Below are 22,214 nucleotides of genomic sequence, written 5' to 3'. Positions count from 1 at the left end.
GCTAATTTTTTTCAATTTTATTTTAACACGGTCTGTAGACATGGCCGTGTGTGACACGGCCTGACACACGGGCGTGTGCTAGATCGTGTGACCCATGCACCCTCGCACACGAGCATGGAGAAGTGAACGATCACCGCACACGGCCGTGTAGATACTAGGCTTATTTTTACCTATTTTTTAATCACACAGTCTGGGTGGTTCTACATGGCCTGACCATATGGCCATGTGGCTCACATGGCTACGTACTTTTTTTTCCTCTTTAAAGCTAATTTTTTCTTTTGTTTTAGTTTTTTAGTTTTTTATTTTTGTTCCTTTGTTCCTCCTTACACCAAGCCCTATTTTTTTATTTTTTTATTTTCTAGATTTATATATTTTATTTTATTTATTTTATTATGCATTTTTTTGTTATGCCTTTTCAATTAGTTTTTTTAGTTTGCAATCTCTTTATCTTATTTATTTTTGTCTATTTTCTTATTAGTTTGCTTGGAAACATGTACTTCATTTAGAATCTCATACAATTCCGTATTTCATTATTTCGACAAATTCATCCAAATTCAGGGCAGTTTCAATTCTCTCCATCCCTTATGATATTTTGCTTATTCTATTTTTATCTGTTTGTACATTGAGGGCAATGTACATCTTAAGTGTGGGGAGGTTGTTTATATGTTTATGCAATAAAATCCCTAAATTATTGTTTATTTTTAAGTAATTTTCTCATAGCTACCATTGAGTAAATTCTATTAATTTGGAGTTTTTATTGATTCTGTTTTGGAATAATTTGTGGATTTTTGTGCATTATTTGATTTATGCTTTAAGACGCGAAAGAGTTAAGCATGGTAAGTTATTTTTCAAAAATTATTGTTTTAGGTTGTCTTCCTGAATTGAAGCATTATCTTGAAATTTTAAATTTGCAAGTTTGACATCAAAATCATAATGCTTTATGAGCTTTTGAGCTTATAGAGTATATATTATTTGTGCTCATTTTTATTTTTGGTTGAGAGTATGTCAACTTAATTTGTTATTCTAGAACTTATTTCAGTTATACATGTCGAGACCATATTATTGATTTGGTATACTGAGATGATAGAGGCACTTAGGATTTAACCCACCTAACCTTTAATCAGTTTACCTGTTGTATTGACCTTTAGTAAACCCCCTTGATCCTAACAACACTTTTTTTCTATCACCCGTTAATGTTAACCCATAACCCATATTGATGTTGTAAAATTATCCTTCTTATTGACTCCCTTTTGTCAAGAATTGATTTGGTTAGTTGCTTAACTATGTTTCATCATTTGCATTGTTGAATTTTACTTTGCTCTTAAAAAAACAGAAAAAATGAGAAAAAAATTAAAAATAAAAAAAAATGAAAAAAAATTGATTGAGCTTGAATATTTAGTTTCATATTGTGTTGAAAAACTCATTTTTATTCTTTATTTCTTGTTGATGTAAATTCTTTTAATTCATCATTTGATTTTTTTTTTCTAATTTGGTAACTTATCAACTTGACTCTCGATTTTAACCAACTTTTTTGACATTTTTCATACCCTTAACCTAAGCTCCATTACAATCTTGTAAAGACCTTTTGATTGGTATGTTATCTCATTTATAGTGGTAGAGATTTAATTTTCAAGTAAGCCTATGGTAATAACATTTCTCGTTTGATTGTTGAGTGCACATTATTTGAATTTTAAACACTTTGAGTGCTTTGAGTGAATCTTTAGTGAGAATGTTATTTCTTGTTGAGTTTGAATTTCAAGTAATTTTTTAGATAGGGGAGATGCCTATTATTTTTAAAGCTTTAAATTCTCTGCTTGGATTGCTTGTACTGTTTAGTGTCATTTTAGAGTGAATTTCCAATGTATGATTATCTGTAAATTATCCTAAGACATTATCGGTGAAAATAATAAATTGATGGAAGTTAACTTAAATGTGGGTTGAGGATTTTGCTTGAGGATAAACAAACGCTTAAGTGTAAGAATATTTGATAGGTGCTAAAAGTAACATGTTTTAGTTTCATTCTTAATGCTTTTTGGGTGATTATTCGATGTTAATAGTGAATTTTGTCTCCTAATCCTTTAAATTCATATTTTTATACTTATGAGAGCATTTGGGAGCAAAAAGAGTGAGAAATGAGTGAAAACCAGAAAATTTGAGCAAGGTATAGGGGCCACACGGCCGTGTGAGCCACATGGGCTACTACATGGCTATGTGGCAATGGTCATGTGGCAAGCTGTACCAATTTCACAAATTTGGACTCTAAACTACAGGGAAATGAAATTTTTAGGTTTTTCGAGCATTCTAAGACCTATATATGACAAATATAAGAAGATGGAAGTGAGCCGTCATAAAATATTCAAGAAAACAACTCTAAAAACACCATTGAAGCAGATTCTGAAGCAGATTTCCATCAAAATTAAATATCCCCTTTTGATTTCTTTGGAGATTATTATCAGTTTCTTTGTTTCTTATGATTATACTGTATTTCGGATGTTTTTATTTGCAAGCATGAACTAATTTTCTAAATACCTAGGCGAGATGAACCCTATGATGAATTTTGTCTTTTAATTTTTATTTTACGCAATAAAGACTTAGATCTTGTTCTCAATTATGTGTGCTTAATTCTTGGTTTAATATTTCTAAACTATTGATCCATGTTTGATCTGCTTAAATTAGAGGAGGAATAAACCTTGTTTAAGAGTAGATCTAGCATAATTGAGTGGAGTTGCATGCAATCCTAGACATAAGACGACATAAATCTACCAGATTAGAGTCAAATCTAATAGGGAAATGCATAGATCTAGTTAATGCGATAATAATGGTTTAATTAGAGAGAAATTTCAATTAATTAACCTAAAGTCAGTTGCTCTTATTCTTGAGTAGAGATGTTATCATAATTTAGGGATTTCTACGGATCAAGGAACTAAGTGAAGAAATTGCGTAATTTAGATTAATAATGATAGATGAAATCTAGATGAATTCTTTCCTGGGTATTGTTTCGCTTCTTGGTTGTTTTCTCGATTATTTTCTTGATTTGTTCTTTGCCGTGTTCATTAGTTAATTAAATTAGTTAATTTTAGTTTTAATTAATCACTCGAATTTATCGATTAAACAGTAAAAAGACAATAATTACTAGTACTTTTAGTCTTCGTGGGAACGATATCTCTGCTCACTGTAGCTATATTATTAATTGAAAGATGCACTTGTCTTAGTCAGATGTTGGTTTACAACTGCATCAACCATTCAATGCTGATTTTATTTCGTTTTTAGAAAATGAATGCATTTCTCAAAAAGATATTCATACATAAACTACTTTCGATGGATTTTTCACACAAACAGATGTTGAACATTTCACTTAGGATGGTGTACTTTTCGATATTATTCTTGTTGGGTACTTATAATAATTGATCTTTTAAGGTGAACTTCGTACGGATCAAACTTTTGATAGATTCACATACTCAATTTGGCAGCTCTCAGGATACTAGTCAGATCATATCTAAAATTATATCAGACCACAACTCATTCTGATGGATGAAACATTCTCAATCATCCCAGGGAATCCCAAACAACCATGCTACATATCATGAGGAAGCCCAGATTTGGCGAACAATTTTGACTCCAGATAACCTCTATAAATAGCGTGTAAATATTCAGATTTAACAAATACAATAGAATTTAGATAACTTCTATACATAATATAATACCCGCCTGGCGTAGTCCTAGATTGGTGAATTGTTTGGAAGATTGGTTGATTAAAAGTAAACTAAGAAAAAACTGAGTTGTATTCTATTCACCAATGTTGTATTTTGTATTGTTTGATATGCGACAACAATTAAAAACAATAAGTTTTAGAAGCTCAACAACCAAAATATAAGAATAAATAAAATAAGTGTAAGTGAAAGATGAGGAGATTTGGTTTACTTTTCAAATCAATCAACAGTTTGTTTTTATTTCTCAAATTGATTGGAATTAGCAATTTTTCTTTGAAATCAGGAGAGGGATGTTGAAGGCTTTTTGCGTTTAGTTATTAGCTTATACAATTTTTAATCCACATCATTTCAGCCACGTCAATTAAATATCTCCACATAATCATGCATCGTTACAAATAATTTCATTTGGGTTTGAAAATTACTAAAAAGAAAGAATGATGGCTAATTTTCCCAAAAGTAAACGTAAGGGCTTTTTAAAAAAAAACAGGAGAAAATATTATTATCATTTTTGTTTGGATAGTACAAAGTAATTGGATGAAAACGTGTTTGATTGATAGAGTATAATTATATCAAATTTAGTAGTACAAATTGTAATTACATAATTTATATATATTTTAAATATTAATTACTATAAAAGTTCTAAATGATTAACAAAAATTAAAATCAAATCATAATATGCATATGTTAGTCCATAATATGATTAGGAATAAAAATAACAAGAAAAATAAATATTATAACCTAATTGCATAAGCGTTCTATACTTGTTAGGTTATTTCTTGTTTAACATTTAATATATGCTCCTTATTATCATTTATTGATCTTTGATCGAGTTCTTCATCATCTGAATTTGTATAATTAATATTATCAAGATCGTCTTTTCCCATTTACTTTTCAAAGTATGAATTATCCTAATTACACCATTAAATGAAGTTATGAACTATGCAACATAGTTGTACGATCCAACCTTGTTTTTTTATCCTATATTGAAGTGATGTTAATATAGTAAATCTTTTTTTAGAACATCAAATATCCTCTGAATCACATTTCACAACTTTAAAGGTCTCGAATTAAAGAGTTCATGAGTTGTTTCTCTTGCTTTTATTTGTCACCATTATCTCAAATGATATCATACCTATTATATGATACAAAACCTTTTTGTATTTGCATAACTACCGTCTACCGCATAATATATTTGGATTTATTGTGCAAATTGTTTGTAGTTTTGTTTATAAAAAATTATATAAATTTAATTTAGAGAAAAATTTAGGTTATAACCCTTTTTGTAAGACATAAATTATGTAAAACATTATATAAAATTTATAATATACAAAAAGTTTTATAAAATGTCTAATAACTTTCACAACACTTGGATAAATAGTATGACAAAAAATTATAGCATTTTTTTTATAAATAACTATTTTTTATCATATATGGCATAGACATGTAAATAAGTTGCATCCATACTTTTTGGTCATAAATTTTTATAAATAAGTATATTATAACATTTTTGTAACACTTTTATAACATGTAAATTATTTTTTATAATAAACATTTTGGTCAAAACTTTAAAATTTTTTTTAGGATTTAAATAATATAAATTTTTTGGTTATAACTTTATAAAATACACATAAATTATTTTATAATATAAAATTTTAAGATTTATAATATAACTTTAGAATTTTTTTTGCCACAACCATTCCAAACACTCATACATGTTCATGCTTACAATATAATTCTAATAACTTCAATTAGTATATTAATTTAATAATATTATATATTAATTTAAAATTAATAAACTCTCATAGTAAAATTTTTAAATAGGCATTCACAAATGCTAAATGTTGTTCGTTTATGGATTAAAAAATGTTTTATAATAATATTTAATTTATTATTGTGTTATTATAAATGCACAATTTTGAATAAGGTTATGTAAGTATTTAATTTTGATAGAATAATGTTAAAATAACATTAAATTTTAGTTGACCGAATTTTATATTGCGACCCATAATATTACATTTTGGAATGAGATTGTAGTGTTTGGATTCTCAACATTCCGCCCATCCCGTAATCTCATATTTTGGTGTTTCATGTTAAACTAATAACTTGAATTTATTTCTTTTATGAAATTATTAGATTAACTAGATTCTTTTATATGGTCTTATTTTTTGAAAATAAAATCCTCTATCTTTTCTTATCTTACAAAAAAATTCTAAAAATAAAGACTAATTGCTTATGTTATCAAACAAAATCTAAATTGCCACAAACATTAACAATTTAAAAAAGAGAGGCACATTGTTAAAGAAAAAGAAAAACTCAACTTGTTGGGAAGTCATTAAATTGAACATAAAACTTGGATGCTTATGACCTCACTTTTCATATTAAAAGCAAGCCAAGTTCTTTAAAACACACAAATACAAACCATATAAATAACTTATCATAATTAGATTCAATGGTTCATATAAAAAAATCAAGGTGTAATGTAAATGAATTTCTTAAGTTATTATAATTTTATAAAAAATTTAAGGCTAAAAATGGTTAAGCTTATAAAAGTAAAAATTTAGTAAAATTTATTTTGAAGTAATTTTATATTTTATCAACCATATTACATTTCAATCAAATAAACTAAACAAGATAATCTTTTATTACACACATAATCTTACATTCTTGTAATTCTATTATTGAACGTAATCTAGGATTCAACAAACCAAACGCACCCTTATTATTTATTCTAATTAGGTTTATTGAACATTATGTATATTTATTTAAATTTAAAAATATAATTTTTTATATTTATTAGTTAAATATTTAAATATAATTAAAAAAACTCAATTAATTAATCAGTCATAAAATTAACCTTTTATATAAATAACAAAGGAAAACAAGACAATTTTGTTTCAAAAGTAAGTGAAAATATATACTGATTAATGTAAATAATATTATTAAGTTAGTTTTGAATTAAGAATAACTGTAAAATCGTAAGGACTAGATTAGTAAATAAAAGAAAGTAGAAGGCCTTATAAAAATAAATAATACGAAGGGGTCTATTTATCTTCTAGTGCATTTGTCAATACTTTAAGATTTGCATATATTTCAAATAATTCAGTTTGAATTTTAATTGCAGAAAAATGGACTGCATTCATTCATTGTGGGCCCCCACTCTTTACTCTTCCGGTTCCTCAATAAGTACCCCCCCACCTTCTTCCCGCTTTCCATTCGCCCCAAAGTTAACGAATCACCCTTTCTTTATTTTATCTCTTAATTTCCTCTTTAAATAAAACAATGGCTGTTGACGCTTCTTCTTCTTCCTCGACACTGCTATGCTTTGCTTCATTGATGTGCCTTTTCGGCATGGTGAATGCAAGAATCCCTGGAGTTTACAATGGTGGCTCTTGGGAATCTGCCCATGCTACTTTTTATGGTGGCAGTGATGCTTCTGGAACTATGGGTATTTCTTTCTTTCTATTAATCTTATAATATTTAATATTTTGTTTTACTTCTAGTGCAAAGCAGTAAATAAATAACCCATTTTGTTAACATGCATTTTCCAACAAATTCTCTATTTTGTCTTTTTTTTTATTGCATTGCATTCTTCATGTCCATTAAAATGTCTTCCATTGTTTCCCTTTTTTGTTTGTTGAGGCGGTGCATGTGGGTATGGGAATCTGTACAGCCAAGGATATGGCGTGAACACTGCAGCATTAAGCACAGCCCTTTTCAACAATGGGCTAAGCTGCGGAGCTTGCTTTGAGATCAAGTGCACGGATGACCCAAGATGGTGCCACCCAGGCAACCCTTCCATTTTTATTACTGCTACTAACTTTTGCCCTCCTAACTATGCTCTCCCAAGTGATAATGGCGGCTGGTGTAACCCTCCTCGCCCTCACTTTGACCTTGCCATGCCTATGTTCCTTAAGATGGCCGAGTACCGTGCTGGCATTGTCCCCGTTTCCTTCCGCAGGTCAGTCTCCCTCATTACTCTTCCATTTATTATTATTTTTACGAAGAAAAGGGTGGTGAAATGTGTAAAGTATTGTTTTTAATTAAGATAACTTTTTACGTACTTCCTTGGGAAAGGCAAAAGGAGGGCCTCAAAAGAATCGCCCTTTATTACCTCATTATCTCGGGGTCTGTTGAGATTTTGAGAATCAATCCAGAATTTAATGTCCTTTACCCACACTTAGATCCAACGGTTTTCATGTGACGCCTGGAATGACCCAAACACCCCTCCTCTTTCGATTCCCCATGATTACCAGGGCAGTACTGTAAATTTGGGGATCACCAACATTTTCCGCCCATTCAGACATCCTCCTTAAACGACAAAATTGACGACATCCCATCATTAATGCAGGAAAAAAGGGTTTCAATTTATGTAATTTCCTCAAACACCCTTCTTATTAAATTATTGATTGATTGACAGAGTGCCATGCCGAAAGCAAGGTGGAATTAGATTCACTATCAACGGATTCCGTTATTTCAACTTGGTTTTGGTCACCAACGTGGCGGGTGCAGGGGATATTGTGAAGGTGAGCGTGAAAGGAACCAACACCGGTTGGTTGAGCATGAGCCGTAACTGGGGTCAGAACTGGCAGTCCAACGCCGTTTTGGTAGGCCAACAACTCTCGTTTAGAGTGACGGGCAGTGATAGAAGAACCTCCACCTCCTGGAACGTGGCTCCAGCTAATTGGCAGTTCGGACAAACCTTCACCGGAAAGAATTTCCGTGTTTGATTTTAAACACACTTCTTTTCCCTTTTAATTTTTATTGCCACTTCTTCAATTTGACTTTCTGTTTCCTGCCCTTCAAATTTCCTTTATTTTCTCGGGAAAATTTGAAGTGGCGGGTGGGTAAAAATGGGCTTTTGGGTAGGATTTTACGGAAAAGAAAAATAGATAGCAAAGTCACCAAGTGACCATTGTGTGTGTTGTTGGATTTGAGTCATGAGTGTCGCATTTTGTATTTCTTTTGTTTGTGAATTGCAAGTAAGCTGGTGGGTAACAGTAAAAAAATTCCAGCTGATGGCAAAAAAAGTTGTAAGGTGGGGGGGCTGAAGCGGCTGCAAAGCAAAAGAAAACATGCAGCCCGCAGCACTCGAGTCATATAGTAATTTCATTTTTACTGCTATGAGAATAAGAGAGATTTAGATAAACCAAAACAATATTTTCTTGATCTGCAATGTCTTTCTCGTGTCTCTACGTTAAATAGTTGAAAAGGCAATTGCTTCTTTGTCTTTGTTGCAATGGCAATTACAATGAAGATTGTGATAAAGGAAGTGGGCCATTTCTAGGGGTGTTGATTCGGTTAACCGACCCGAAATTACTATAACTGAATTAACCGATCTTCTAAAAATTTTAACCGTTAACCGAACCGATTTTTTTTTTTAAAATTAACCGAACTGAAATTTTTTCGGTTAATAAGGTCGGTTCGAATTAACCGAAAATTATTTTTTTTTATTTTTGTTTAAAAATTACCCGAATTACCTGAATTAACCGAATTACCGAAAAATACCCGAATTACCTAAAATTTTTTTATTTTTTTATTTTTAAAATTTAAAAAATTTATAAATTATTAAAGTAAATTGGGTTTTAGACTTTAGTAAATTGGGTGGTCTTTTAGTTTTAGTTTTATTGGATTGGGTAATTGGGTAAACTTTAGTTTTAGTTTTATTGGGTTGGGTAATTGGGTTTGGTAATTGAGTTTGGGCTGGGTTGGATAATTTTATTTATTAATATTTTCGGTTAACCGAAAATTTTAGGTTAACCGACCGGTTTCGAACCGAATTAACCGTTAACCGAAAAATTATAAAAAAATTAATTGACCTCCGACCGAAAAAATTCGGTTATCCGACCGATTAACCGAATTCGGTCGGTTAACCGAATTTTTTCGGTTTTACCCGAATTATGCACACCCCTAGCCATTTCTGATTCTGATGGACATCACATTCCAAATTTAGATAAAAAAGAAAACACAAAGGGCCATTTGGGTTATTTCCCTCTCTTCCATTAATGATAATGATGTACCTTAGACATCCAATTATCAATATGCTAAGCTTGCTTTACAAGTAAAAATGTAAAAAAAATTGGCCTCCATCTGTTATTTTTCATTCCGTTGACTGAATATGCTCTTTCATACATTTATTTTTGCAGACAAATGGTTTTTCTTTTTTCTTAATTTACGGATTAAGAATCAAACTTATCTAATTTTATTTTATTTTTGTTTTTTGGAAAAGAAATACGATGTTGTATCGTTTGTCTTTTTAGGTAAAAAAAAATAGGCCGGAGGAGTAGGCCATGTTAATCAGAGTTCAATCCTGCCACTCCACAGCAACCAAATTGCAGAAGCCCGTTTCATAAGATAATAGCAATTTTATAATAAGCTTATTTAATTTAATTTTAAATTGCTTCGATGATTTCAACTTACCTTATAGAGGAAATAAATAGTGGGAGAGATTGATCTGGGCTTTTAAACTAAAAGTGGTAACGTGCGTGCTCCCTTTCGCTAAAAAAACTTACAAATTCAAATAAATTAGACGCCGTCTATGGGAATCGAACCCACGACCACGTGGTTAAAAGCCACGCGCTCTACCGGCTAAGCTAAGACGGTTGCTAATTGAGGTAATAAATATAATTATTAATATCCCTATATTTTATCCCACTGATCAAACGGAGACGGCCCATTTATTATTCCGTCCTAGATGTGTAGTAAAGGTAAGGATGGAGAATGTCATATATTTGAGGAGCTAGATTAGTTGCGGATGAAACAGAAAACACAACCTAAGATTCATTTCTATTTCTTGTAATAAATTTAACTCAGGTGTCACACTGTTAGGACCTTGCGATGCCTGACCAAAAATATTTCTACAATTTCAATGGAAAGAAAGATTTCCATTCCAAGTAAATGCTACAGCAGGGAGAATTGCACTCAATCACGCTGATAGTTGCTGCAACTGAAGTGAAGTTTCCCCTCTCAAATGCTTCAGCATGGATGTCAAGTAAGTTACTGTTTCCGTCCTTTCAATGTGGTCCATGCACCATCCAATTCCATTTGTTTTAACCCTTCCTTCACTCCATTATTGATTTCTTTTTTTCATTTGATTTTGACAAGAATGGGCTATTCCAGAAACTACACGGACACACAATTGACTAGGTCTTACAATGTTGTTTAAATTACTCAGTAAAATGCAGGAAAAATGGTTACCGGAACTCCGAGCTCCCCTCGTTCTGAATATGTAACAAATGACTTGGAACTTTCTAAATCCATTTTCTATTTGACAAGAGAGAGTCTTTATTGGAAATTGGAACCTTTGCACCACACCCACTGGGTCACTTAAATCAAGTAAATGCCTCGAAGTTCTCTTTACAACCCAAATCCCACTCTTCTTTTTCCATGTCCAGTAAACAGTACAGATAAAGAAAGTTAATGTGAAGTTTAAAAAAATTGAGAAAGCACGTCACATCTCAAAATATCAACAAATAAGAGAAAGAAACAAAGATTCTTGCATTTCCCAAATGAGCTTAAATACACTGGCATCCAATACAAGATCATATACTAGGGATCAGGGAAGAGACAAAAAAATCCTGAGACAAGCTTCTACATCTTTTCAATCACACTGGTGTGATATGATATGATATTTATCAAAACTTAGATCATGCTCGTACTTGCTCCCATATATGACGTTGATCAATTTCAGAGCTGATTTAAATGGTTTACACAAACAAACTGTACACTGCTCAACCATGGTTTGGTTTGCTGCTGCATCAAAAAAGTTTTCATCTAAACACTAAGTCGTGAAGCAGAAGGCTTTTGATAAGCGGTTGGTTTATCACTGGATGGGTTGCGAGCATTTACATGGCGTTCTTTCTGTGTGCTTTTCCGCATGTCACCTGGCTCCTGAAGCTGCTCAAGTGCTTTTACCACTTCATCCATGCTAGGTCTCAACTTGGGTTCAGCAGCTAAGCACTGAAGTGCTAGGTTAGCTTCCTTTTGGGCACGGTTCAATGAATACTGACCTTGGAGACGAGTGTCTAAGACACGGAATATCCTTCGTTTGTTGGTCAGGTAAGGTTTTGCCCAATCCACTAGATTGTGTTCTCCGGATGGCATGTTCTTGTCTACAGCTCGTCAGCCGGATAACATTTCAAGAAGAACAACTCCTAAGCTGTATATGTCACTCTTGGCAGTCAAGTGACCTTTCAAATAGAAAATTTAAATTCATATCAAAACTCAGACTATATCAACTTCAATTCAAATGATCCAATAACAAATAGCTAAATGCATGAGAAACCTGTAGGATATATAACAGCATAGATCAAGTTAGAGAAGAAAATAAAGCAGAGAGCGATACCTGTAGCGAGATATTCAGGAGCAGCATAACCGTAGGTTCCCATGACCCTAGTGGAAACATGGCTCCTATCACTAGTTGGTCCATCCCTAGCTAACCCAAAATCAGAGAGTTTTGTATTGTGATTCTGTAAATATCAAATGAAAGAACAGTATATAGCTCATCCGTGCAATCACTAATGTTCCAATGTATTCGCCATGAAACAGCAATGCAAAGGGAAACATTAGCTCGTTTATGTACCGAATCAAGCAAGATATTAGAAGTTTTAAAGTCGCGATATATGACTTGTGTTTTGGCATTGTGAAGAAAGGCAAGTCCTTTTGCAGCACCAAGTGCAACCTTCATCCGGATGCCCCAGGGAAGAGGTGGGAAGTATGACCCTCCTGTTTCAAAATAAAATTGGGTATGGTGGAATGAGACATATGCTTTATGTCATAGTTATGAATGTTTCATCAATACAAGGAACTCACTCCTGAACAAATGATTCTCCATGCTACCCCAAGCCATGAACTCGTATACCAAAAGCCGGTGCTCATCCTCTAAGCAATAACCAATCAACTTTACAAGATTAGGGTGATGTAGTTGTCCAAGATAGTTGATTTCAGCCTGTATGCCAAATTATAAAAGAAAATCAAGTTACCCTCTTGTCAGAGAGAAGTCCTGAATAACACAGCCTGCACCGAAAAAGCAGTTATAACATCATAATTTCACCATCCATCACTAACCAGCCATTCCTTGTGACCCTGGAAACCTTCTTTGTTGAGCCTCTTAACAGCAGTAACAATGCCAGTACCGGGCTTGGTGGCTGTAAGTGAATGCTCATCAATCCATCCTTTGAAGACACAACCAAATCCACTTGCTCCTAGCACAGTGTCTGGTGAGAAGTTTCTGGTGGCTGTCTTGAGCTCACTGAAGGTGAACTTCTTTAAATTTGAAGACTGTAAAATCTCACCCTCACTCCGAGGTGTTTGTGATATAGAAGCTGAAGACACCCTGCTGCTTGAGAAATTGTTTCCATTTCTGCTCCTACTCCTTGAATCAACTCCTGTACAACAACAAATAAAGTTTCATACTTTGTAAGTTCATTTAAGATTGTCTCTCCAAAAACTCACTTTTAAAGCTCCAGACAGGGTCCTTATTCCAATTTAGGATTGTGATCACCAAAGCTCTATAACAAATAAAGTGACACGCTCAAAGCACAATAAAAACCAACTCCTCTGATTGATGTCAAAACAGGAAACAAGACATGCAAGTTCATTTCTCATAAACAAGTATGAAAAAGTTGAAAGCTTTAAGCAAAATCAGAACCAAAGAACATTTAAGTTACCTGTACCAGAAGAACTGACAGATTTGATGCAGTTGCTCCAGCAAGCTCCCATCACAACTAGAATAATAAATAAATAAATAAAAACCCAGCTCCTTTCAATCTTTTCCCTTTTCCTTTTGCTGTCTTAGAAGGCCGCCCAACTTCCCGCAAAGAAACGCAACTTGCCTAGTCAAAAAGATGAAAGCAAATGGTAGATGCTAATATGGCAGCAAGATGGGGAGAATCGAGAAAAGATCAGCAAAACCAAAAAGGAAGGTATAAAAAAGGCTTCTTTGCTATTGGATTTGCTTGTTTTTTTCTTTCTTCCTTTCCTTATGCTCAGCCAACCCAAGTATAATTTTTGTAGACAGTTGACTTGCCTTTTTGGCTTCTTTTGTCTGTTTTTCCCCCAACCAACCACCATGGGAACAAGACAATATTATTACTACTTACCATTAAGTCACTAACTTATTATATGCTCATTGAAAGAAAAAAATAGCTTATTATATGCTCATTTTCCATTAATCTATAAGCAAAAAAATAAAAAAAAATAAAAAAATGAAAAACTTCAATTTTATAATCTAGCTTAGATGTTGCATTTAAGAATCATCGGATTTGGATGGCATTGATTGAATTTTTTTCTCAAAGATTAATAGTAAAACTCAACCTTTTGAGTGCTTATTTGTTGAATGCAACCCTCAGAGAGATTTGTCACCGTTGGATTTTGAGCAATGTTTTCTTTTGACTTGTTAAGGTTACTTCAACAAGCCTCTACATGTGACATTCCTACCTTAATTAAAGTCAAAGTAAGCGAGTCAAGTTCATTTTTTTTAAAGAAAAATTCAGACTTTTATGGAAGTCATTTACTTTAAGACCTAAGCAATGTAAGATACAAATATTTCTATAATTTTTTTAACAAGACGTATTAGTATTTTATCAATAACTCTTGAACTTTGGCTTCATTAAATAGAAATCTCATGCATAAAATGTATGATAAGAAAACTTTAATGTAAAGACTGTTGAAGATTAAAAACCAAGACTTTATTAAAAAAATGTGACGGATTTTAAATAGATTTGATTCCAATTATTATTCACCGGAATTTTTGTTAGGGCAATTTACCAGAAAAGTCCTTTTTTTTCAAAATTTATCGAAATGGGCCGATTTTTTTATTATTTACCGGAATGGTCCATTTTCCAGGAAATCGCGCCCACGTCAGCGCGATGTCAGGGTAAATGGCAGGAGGTCGCGTCCACGTCAGCGCGACCTGCTGACGTGGAAGGAAATCTCTCCCTCAAGGGCGCGATTTCCTTCCACGTCAGCAGGTCGCGCTGACGTGGACGCGACTTCCTGCCATTTACCTTGACATCGCACTGACGTGGGTGCGATTTCGATGTTGATTACATGTTTGGGTTTTCTGGCTTTTAGGGTTTAGGGTGCAGGCTTTTTAGGGTTTAGGGGTCCCGAAAAAAATTATTTCGAGTTGACGTTTCTGGTCAAATAGTATAAAATCGCTTCTACCAGGATGCTATTTGAGAAGAAATTGTGAAATCGCGCCCTCGTGGACGCGATTTTGCTACAGAAGGTCATGTAAGAAATAAATTTTTTTTCTAATTTTTCTGAGCAAATAGTATAAAATCGTTTCTACGAGGATGCTATTTGAGAAGAAATTGTGAAATCGCGCCCTCGTGGACGCGATTTTGCTACAGTAGGTCATGTAAGAAATAATTTTTTTTAATGTTTCTGAGCAAATAGTATAAAATCGTTTCTACGAGGATGCTATTTGAGAAGAAATTGTGAAATCGCGCCCTCGTGGACGCGATTTTGCTACAGTAGCAAGTTTGGGCCGAGGCTATAAATTAGGCAGAAAATGTTGTTAGAATTCATAAGTCATAGCAGAAACAATTTAGAGAGCCTAAGAAAGTTAGAGTTTCAAAATGAGTGAACGCATTAGTGCTGTTATTTACTACGATGGTGAGGTTTGCCACACCGAGAATGGTGTTGTCTTTTTGTCGGAGAATACGGTGCGACTGTCATTTAACCAGAACATAGATTTGACAGAACTTCGTAAAAGAATTAGGCGTAAAATCTTCAGAACGACACCAATGAAAGTTCTGTCAATCACGTATCGATTTTGTTCTTGTGTTGATCCGGTGACATATGACTCGTTCGACATAAAAGGTGCTCGTAGCTTGGAGGCAATGGTACAGACTCATCTTGCTAGTGGAGCAACTTATATTGAGTTATATGTACAATTTACGTCGTCAACTGATGTACTTCCGTCCGGTGTTTGAGATGTATACACGACCCCTGGCCGACACTCGGTAACCGGGTTACAAAATACGGAACAGCCCATATTCGGTAGAGGTGTCGAATGCACATCCTCCGCAAGACACTCTGTTGGTGGATGGGACATGTACGTCGGTGGCTCGACGTTTGATGTTGGAAATACGTACTGGGGAACTGCGTCAAGTTCTAGTGGATGGCAATCTACATCCAATTGGGGACGTTATCAAATGCCCAGAAGAAGGGATGACGTACTACCTACGACGTCAACCGGTGAGGGGACGTCGTACGCTGTAGATGATTGTGGGTTAGAAGATGACTCCGATGTGAATCCACCTCGATAGCCAGGGCCGGATGGTGTAGAAGTGGGATTATTTTCTGAACCGGAGCCTATTCCAACAGAAGGTGAAGATGCTGAAAGGAATTCAGATGATGAAGAAAATCCACGATTCAGAGCATACTCACCTCCAGCCTACATGCATAATGTCGATCTGTCAGCAGATGATGCGTTAGAGTTTCCAGATCTACCACACCAGTTGCGCGATCGTACAAGTTCGAGGGTAGATTACGATGAACTTGAAGTTGGTAATTAGTTTACCAACAAGGATAGTTTATTGGTGCTTTGAAACAGCATAGCATTAAAAACGGCGTTAATTACCACGTCGTTAAATCAAAATCCGATAAGTTTGAGGTGAAGTGTGCGGTGTAAGATGGCACATGTTCATGGAAAATCGTCGCCTCGTTAAGGAAAAGGACGGGGTTGTGGGAGATAAAAAAGTACAAAGGTCCACATATATGTGCTGTAGGTACAGGATTGAATGTATCTGAATAATAATTTTATTTTACAATGTTGCATTATCTAATGTACTCCATCTGTAGGTGTTTCACAAGATCATCCCAAAATGGATTCAGCTATGTTAGCCAGCTTGATAATGCCCACGATAAAAGCAGATCCCAAGACTTCAGTGCCGGTGATAATTGTCAATATCCGTAGCCAAATGGGGTATACGCCCTCTTACCGCAATGCTTGGGTAGCTAAGCAAAAGGCGTTGGAGAAGATGCATAGTGGGTGGGACGCCTCATATAATGAAGTATGGCAGTGGTGTCAGGTGCTAGAGAGATACGTCCCAGGTGCCATCACAGACCTTGAAACGGAACATACGTACTACAACGGCCGATTGCTATGTGGATGTCAAGTGTTCAAACGCCTATTTTGGACCTTTAAGCAATGCCAAGACGCATTTCCATACTGCAAGCCGTTGGTACAAATTGACGGTACCTTCATGTTCGGTAGGTATACTCATCGGCTATTGGTTGCAGTGGCATAGGAAGGCGCTGGGAGAATTCTTCCAATTGCATTTGTAATAACACCGGGGGAGTCATTTGATGACTGAGATTTCTTTCTCTCTAGATTAAGGAGGCATGTCTGCCCCCAACCTGATATCTGTGTTATTTCAGATCGGGGCACCGGTATACTAGCTGCATTTGATCGAGAGGGAAGCTTGTGGCAGCGCACACACCATAAATATTGCCTAAGACACGTTGCTTCGAACTACTACAGGCAATATCCATCCAAGAGCGAACGACGACAAGTGATCAACATGGGTATTTAGTTTATAACTGTATTATTTCGTTTGTCAATTTGAATTAGTTTTATTGGTAGAAGTGGTATAAAATATTTGCTATTATCTTCCAATTGGCAGGGTATGAAATAAATAAAGATCGTTTTCAGGAGATGTTGGCAATTTTATGATCCCAAAATGGAGAGGGGGCGGACTACCTTTGTAACATACGTTTCGAACAGTGGACACAAGCATAAGATGGAGGCCTACGATATGGCCATATGACGTCGAACCTGGCTGAATGCATAAATTTTGTTCTTAAAGGAATGCGCCATCTACCGATAACATCGGTTGTGCGAGAGACATATTTCCATTTGGCGGCGCTATTTCCAAAGCTAGCAGCAACTTATGCTAGCCAGATGCAGGGTGGCCATGTATGGTGCAGTAAGGTGGTTCAAGAAATTAACAAGGCGAAGGCGAGGGCAAACATCATGCACACAGTGTGTCACAATCGAGACAATTTATGGTTTCGAGTGACGGAGTTTGACAGACCGCACCAAGGTGTTGTTGGCGGGCAGTATCGTGTACACTTGCGAAACAGGACTTGTGACTGTGGGAAGTTTGATACACCTCGTTATCCATGTGCTCATGTTATTGCAGCTTGCCAGAAACTTCGTCTGGATCCAATGATGTGGACGAAGTGTACAAACTAGAAAACATGTACAACATTTGGAGACATGTTTTCCCACCGGTCCCAGATGAACGTAAGTGGCCGCCCGTATCTCTTGCTCCTTTTAAGGTGTTACCGGATAGAGAATTGCGTCGCAAACCAAAGGGTCGACCTTGCTCCACTAGAATACGGAACAATATGGATATCCGAGAAACATCCAGTCAGCAGAAGTTGTGCGGATGGTGTAGGAACCCAGGCCATACAAGTCGATCATGCCCTAATCGCAATAGCTGAATGTAATTTTAGAAAAAATATATTTTCTTCAATTATTAATTGATAATTGTATAAATTTTTAGTAAAATTATCAAATTAGTTTAATTTCTTAATTGTTAGTACCAGTCAAAACATTTTACCAGATCTAACATTATGTAAAATTATGTAAAATTATTAAGCCAAAAAATTTTCTTAATGGTTAGAAAAATTTATCAAATAATCTCAAATTATTAAGTCCAAAAATTGTGTTAATGATTATTAAAGTGTTCAAAATATGTAGAATTATTAAGCCAAAAAAATATGTAAAATTATTAAGCCAAAAAAATTTAGGTTAGTTTTGGGTTTTTAATTAATTTAGGTTAGGTTTAGGGTTTTTAATTAATTTAGGTTAGATTAGGGTTTTAAATTAATTTAGGTTAGATTAGGGTTTTTAGTTAATTTAGGTTAGATTAGAGTTTTTAATTAATTTAGGTTAGATTAGGTTTTTTAATTAATTTAGGTTAGGGTTAGGGTTTTGAATTAATTTAAGTTAGATTAGGGTTTTTAGTTAATTTAGGTTAGATTAGGGTTTTTAATTAATTTAGGTTAGGGTTAGGTTAGGGTTTTTAGTTAATTTAGGTTAGATTAGGTTTTTTAATTAATTTAGGTTAGGGTTAGGGTTTTAAATTAATTTAGGTTAGATTAGGGTTTTAAATTAATTTAGGTTAGATTAGGGTTTTTAGTTAATTTAGGTTAGGTTTATGGTTGTAAATTAATTTAGGTTAGATTAGGGTTTTAAATTAATTTAGGCTAGATTAGGGTTTTTAGTTAATTTAGGTTAGATTAGGGTTTTTAATTAATTTAGGTTAGGGTTAGGGTTTTAAATTAATTTAGGTTAGATTAGGGTTTTTAGTTAATTTAGGTTAGGTTTATGGTTATAAATTAATTTAGGTTAGATTAGGGTTTTAAATTAATTTAGGTTAGATTAGGGTTTTTAGTTAATTTAGGTTAGATTAGGGTTTTTAGTTAATTTAGGTTAGGGTTAAGGTTTTAAATTAATTTAGGTTAGATTAGGGTTTTTAGTTAATTTATGTTAGGTTTAGGGTTTTTAGTTTATTTAAGTTAGATTAGGTTTTTTAATTAATTTAGGTTAGAGTTAGGGTTTTAATTTAATTTAGGTTAGATTAGGGTTTTTAGTTAATTTAGGTTAGATTAGGGTTTTTAGTTAATTTAGGTTAGATTAGGGTTTTTAGTTAATTTAGGTTAGATTAGGGTTTTTAATTAATTTAGGTTAGGGTTAGGTTAGGGTTTTCAATTAAATTAGGATTTTTATTTTATTATATCAAATAATATCAAAATTTTCTTAAAAAATTTCTATGCGTATTACATCAAATAAACTTCTATTTTGTTACATCAAATAATAAAATTAAATACGGAAATCAATGTCTATGACCGGGGGATTCGGTTCCACATGGCGGCCATCGATGGTTGCGCGCTGGATTCCTCCTTCCTCTAGCTTCCGGCGGCGGTTGTTCTTCCTCTGGTGGTGATTGTAGTCCTTCCTCTGGTGGTGGTTGTGGTTCTTCCGGTTCCGCATCTGGTTGTCGGACTTAGGACGATGATCCACCTTCAAAGAATAGTGTATGTGGAGGTGTTTGCATCATGAACGGCGACAGTGTTTGAAAGCCATACGTTGCTGGCGATTGGTAAAAATGAGAGCTCCCCGATGGCATAGTCGATCCCTCCTGCGCCGCTGGCCTAGATATCGACGGTCCGCTCGGCATAACAGGAAATGGAGCTGAACCGGGCATTTGACTCCAACCTGCCATAGTATTCGGAAAAGGATACATGTAAGGGTTAGGGTACATATAAGGGCTAGGAAACATACCTGGCATCATAGGAAAAGGCGGTTGCGTGGGTATCATCTGTTGAATTGCTGCGTCAAGTGACTGCGTCGGTGCTCTCGTTGGGGCCGGTGATTGCATGCCTGCTGATGATGCACCGGGTGACTGTCTGGGCCTCGTTGAGGGGCTGCCTTCGAAGTCTTCTCCTCTTGGATTCAGAGGCCTGCGCCTTTCCCTTCCGAGACGTAATTGCCGTTGCCTCTCCTCTGGCGTAAGTAAATACGGGTTGCCATGGATCCTAAACCATGGCATGTATTCTGGAACACACGCTAACTCCGGAACGATGATTGCTTCCCGAGTAGTTAGATATTCATGCCGATTTTCCCACATTTCCATGTACTCGGACCAGTATCTAGTCCAACCCGTACCTAATTGCCGAAGGTCAATTTTGTGGTGCTCGTCAAACTCCTCAAGGTCCGCAGGAATCGGTTGTCTACATCCAAATTGTCGTAGCACTCTGTCTGTCTGGTGGGGCTCCACGGTTGCATAGTTGATCAACACCACTTTCACGTGCCAAGCGTTCGGATTTTGTAAAAACTCTTCCGGGATTACTGCCCAAATTGCCAGATCCTCGTATGGTGTCCATTGAAACTATATGAACATGATAGAAATATTAGTTATATACATAATACTAAATACTAAATACTAAATATCAATCGACTAGCGAATGTATGGAAATATCTATTTGCAATAATACTTACTTTTGCTTCCGACCGTTGGTCTAATAGAAGCCGTATATCTTCAAGTTCAGACGGTAATCCACGAAAACTTGCCGGATGGTTCCACCTAATTAAATAAATTTTTAGCATACTTTTATTGTATAAATCTACATAATAATTCAAAAATGTAATATAAAATTTACCTCGTTACAAGTGGGAATGTATATGGGTGGTTCACTCGAGGACGTAGAAATAGAAAACGAAACCGTGCCCATGATTGCAGTAGTGAAAGGCAACCTCCGATGTTTGCTCTCCTCGGTCCCGTCGTCCCGCACATCTCCCGATATAATGTTGCCAAGACGGCAGACCCCCAACTAAATTCAACGGCTCCTCTAAAATCAACGAGTTTTAGCAGCCACCTTAGATGTACACGGCTCCGTGACGTGTCCGGCATCAGATAACCTCCAATTATTTGAAGAATGTATGATCGAGCATATCAAATTCTTTGGATTTCGGTTGAATTTACATTCGGCTCGGGGAAGGTGGCACGTAACCAGCCCATCTCGACTTTACCTCCATCCATTTTTTCCGGAATAGCGCCCAAAAGCTCGTAGCACACCGCCTCCCAATTGCTAGATTGGGCAGACCCGGTGACTAGGTGCCCTTCCACCGGCAATCCCAAATGCATGCTGACATCTTCTAGAGTGATAGTGCACTCTCCACATGGAAGATGAAATGTGTGCGTCTCGGGTCTCCACCTCTCGATCAACGCACTAATCTGTTTTGGGTCCAACTTGAATCCCCTGCCTACTGTCGCCACGTGCCAAAAACCCGCTTCCCGCAAGTAGTTCTCTACTAACGGTGATGGAGGAGCATGCATATTCCGGATATGGCATTCCAATACCCGATCTTTAGACTTTTATAACAAACAATAAATTAATAATTATCTAAAAATACATAAATAAAAAAATCTTAAATAATAATTACAAATTAAATTTAATACTTACCATTTTCATTTACTCCACCGATATGTGATTGCTATCAAGACGAGTCAATGATCCGGCCATTGATGAAAATATAAAAAAATTTAAAAATTATTTTAAAAAAATATAAAAAATTATAATTATTTTAAAAAATGGATTTGAGAGAATTTTGGAAGGAAATTAAAATTAAGTATGAGTTTGAGAGAATTTTGGAAGGAAATTGAGAGAATTTTGGAAGGAAATTGAGAGGATTAGAGAGGAAAAATTAGATAGGATTTTTTTGTGAAAAAAATAAAGGGGTGGGGGTATTTATATATATTTTTTGACCGTTGGGGGTACTGTTCACGAGCGGAGAAGGTCGCTTCCACGTCAGCGTGACCTGCTGACATGGAAGGAAATCGCGCCCTTGAGAGAGCGATTTCCTTCCACTTCAACAAGTCGTGCTGACGTGGACGCGACCTTCTGCCATTTACCCTGACATCGCGCTGACGTGGGCGCGGTTTCCCAGAAAATAGACCATTCCGGTAAATAATCAAAAAATCGGCC

General features: G+C 35.1%; 1 protein-coding gene, 1 non-coding gene and 1 pseudogene across 2 annotated transcripts; 1 reads left to right on the top strand and 2 right to left on the bottom strand.

The window, feature by feature from the left end:
• The first annotated feature begins 6,917 nt into the window (after positions 1-6,917).
• LOC107899314 (expansin-A6) lies at positions 6,918-8,876 on the top strand. Its single transcript, XM_016824994.2, has 3 exons — positions 6,918-7,155; positions 7,350-7,668; positions 8,128-8,876. The coding sequence occupies exons 1-3, from the start codon at positions 6,990-6,992 to the stop codon at positions 8,435-8,437; spliced, it is 795 nt and encodes a 264-aa protein (XP_016680483.1). The 5' UTR covers positions 6,918-6,989; the 3' UTR covers positions 8,438-8,876.
• A 1,361-nt stretch (positions 8,877-10,237) lies between these two features.
• Positions 10,238-10,310, bottom strand: TRNAK-UUU (transfer RNA lysine (anticodon UUU)). Its single transcript has one exon. It is a non-coding gene; the product is annotated as a tRNA-Lys (tRNA).
• An 875-nt stretch (positions 10,311-11,185) lies between these two features.
• Positions 11,186-13,757, bottom strand: LOC107899313 (probable serine/threonine-protein kinase PBL11; annotated as a pseudogene).
• Positions 13,758-22,214: the final 8,457 nt, after the last annotated feature.

Source organism: Gossypium hirsutum, chromosome D04 (assembly GCF_007990345.1).
Source record: "Gossypium hirsutum isolate 1008001.06 chromosome D04, Gossypium_hirsutum_v2.1, whole genome shotgun sequence".
Classification (NCBI taxonomy): domain Eukaryota; kingdom Viridiplantae; phylum Streptophyta; class Magnoliopsida; order Malvales; family Malvaceae; genus Gossypium; species Gossypium hirsutum.
The sequence above is the reverse complement of the archived record's forward strand: the minus strand, read 5'-3'. Positions and strand labels throughout refer to the sequence as shown.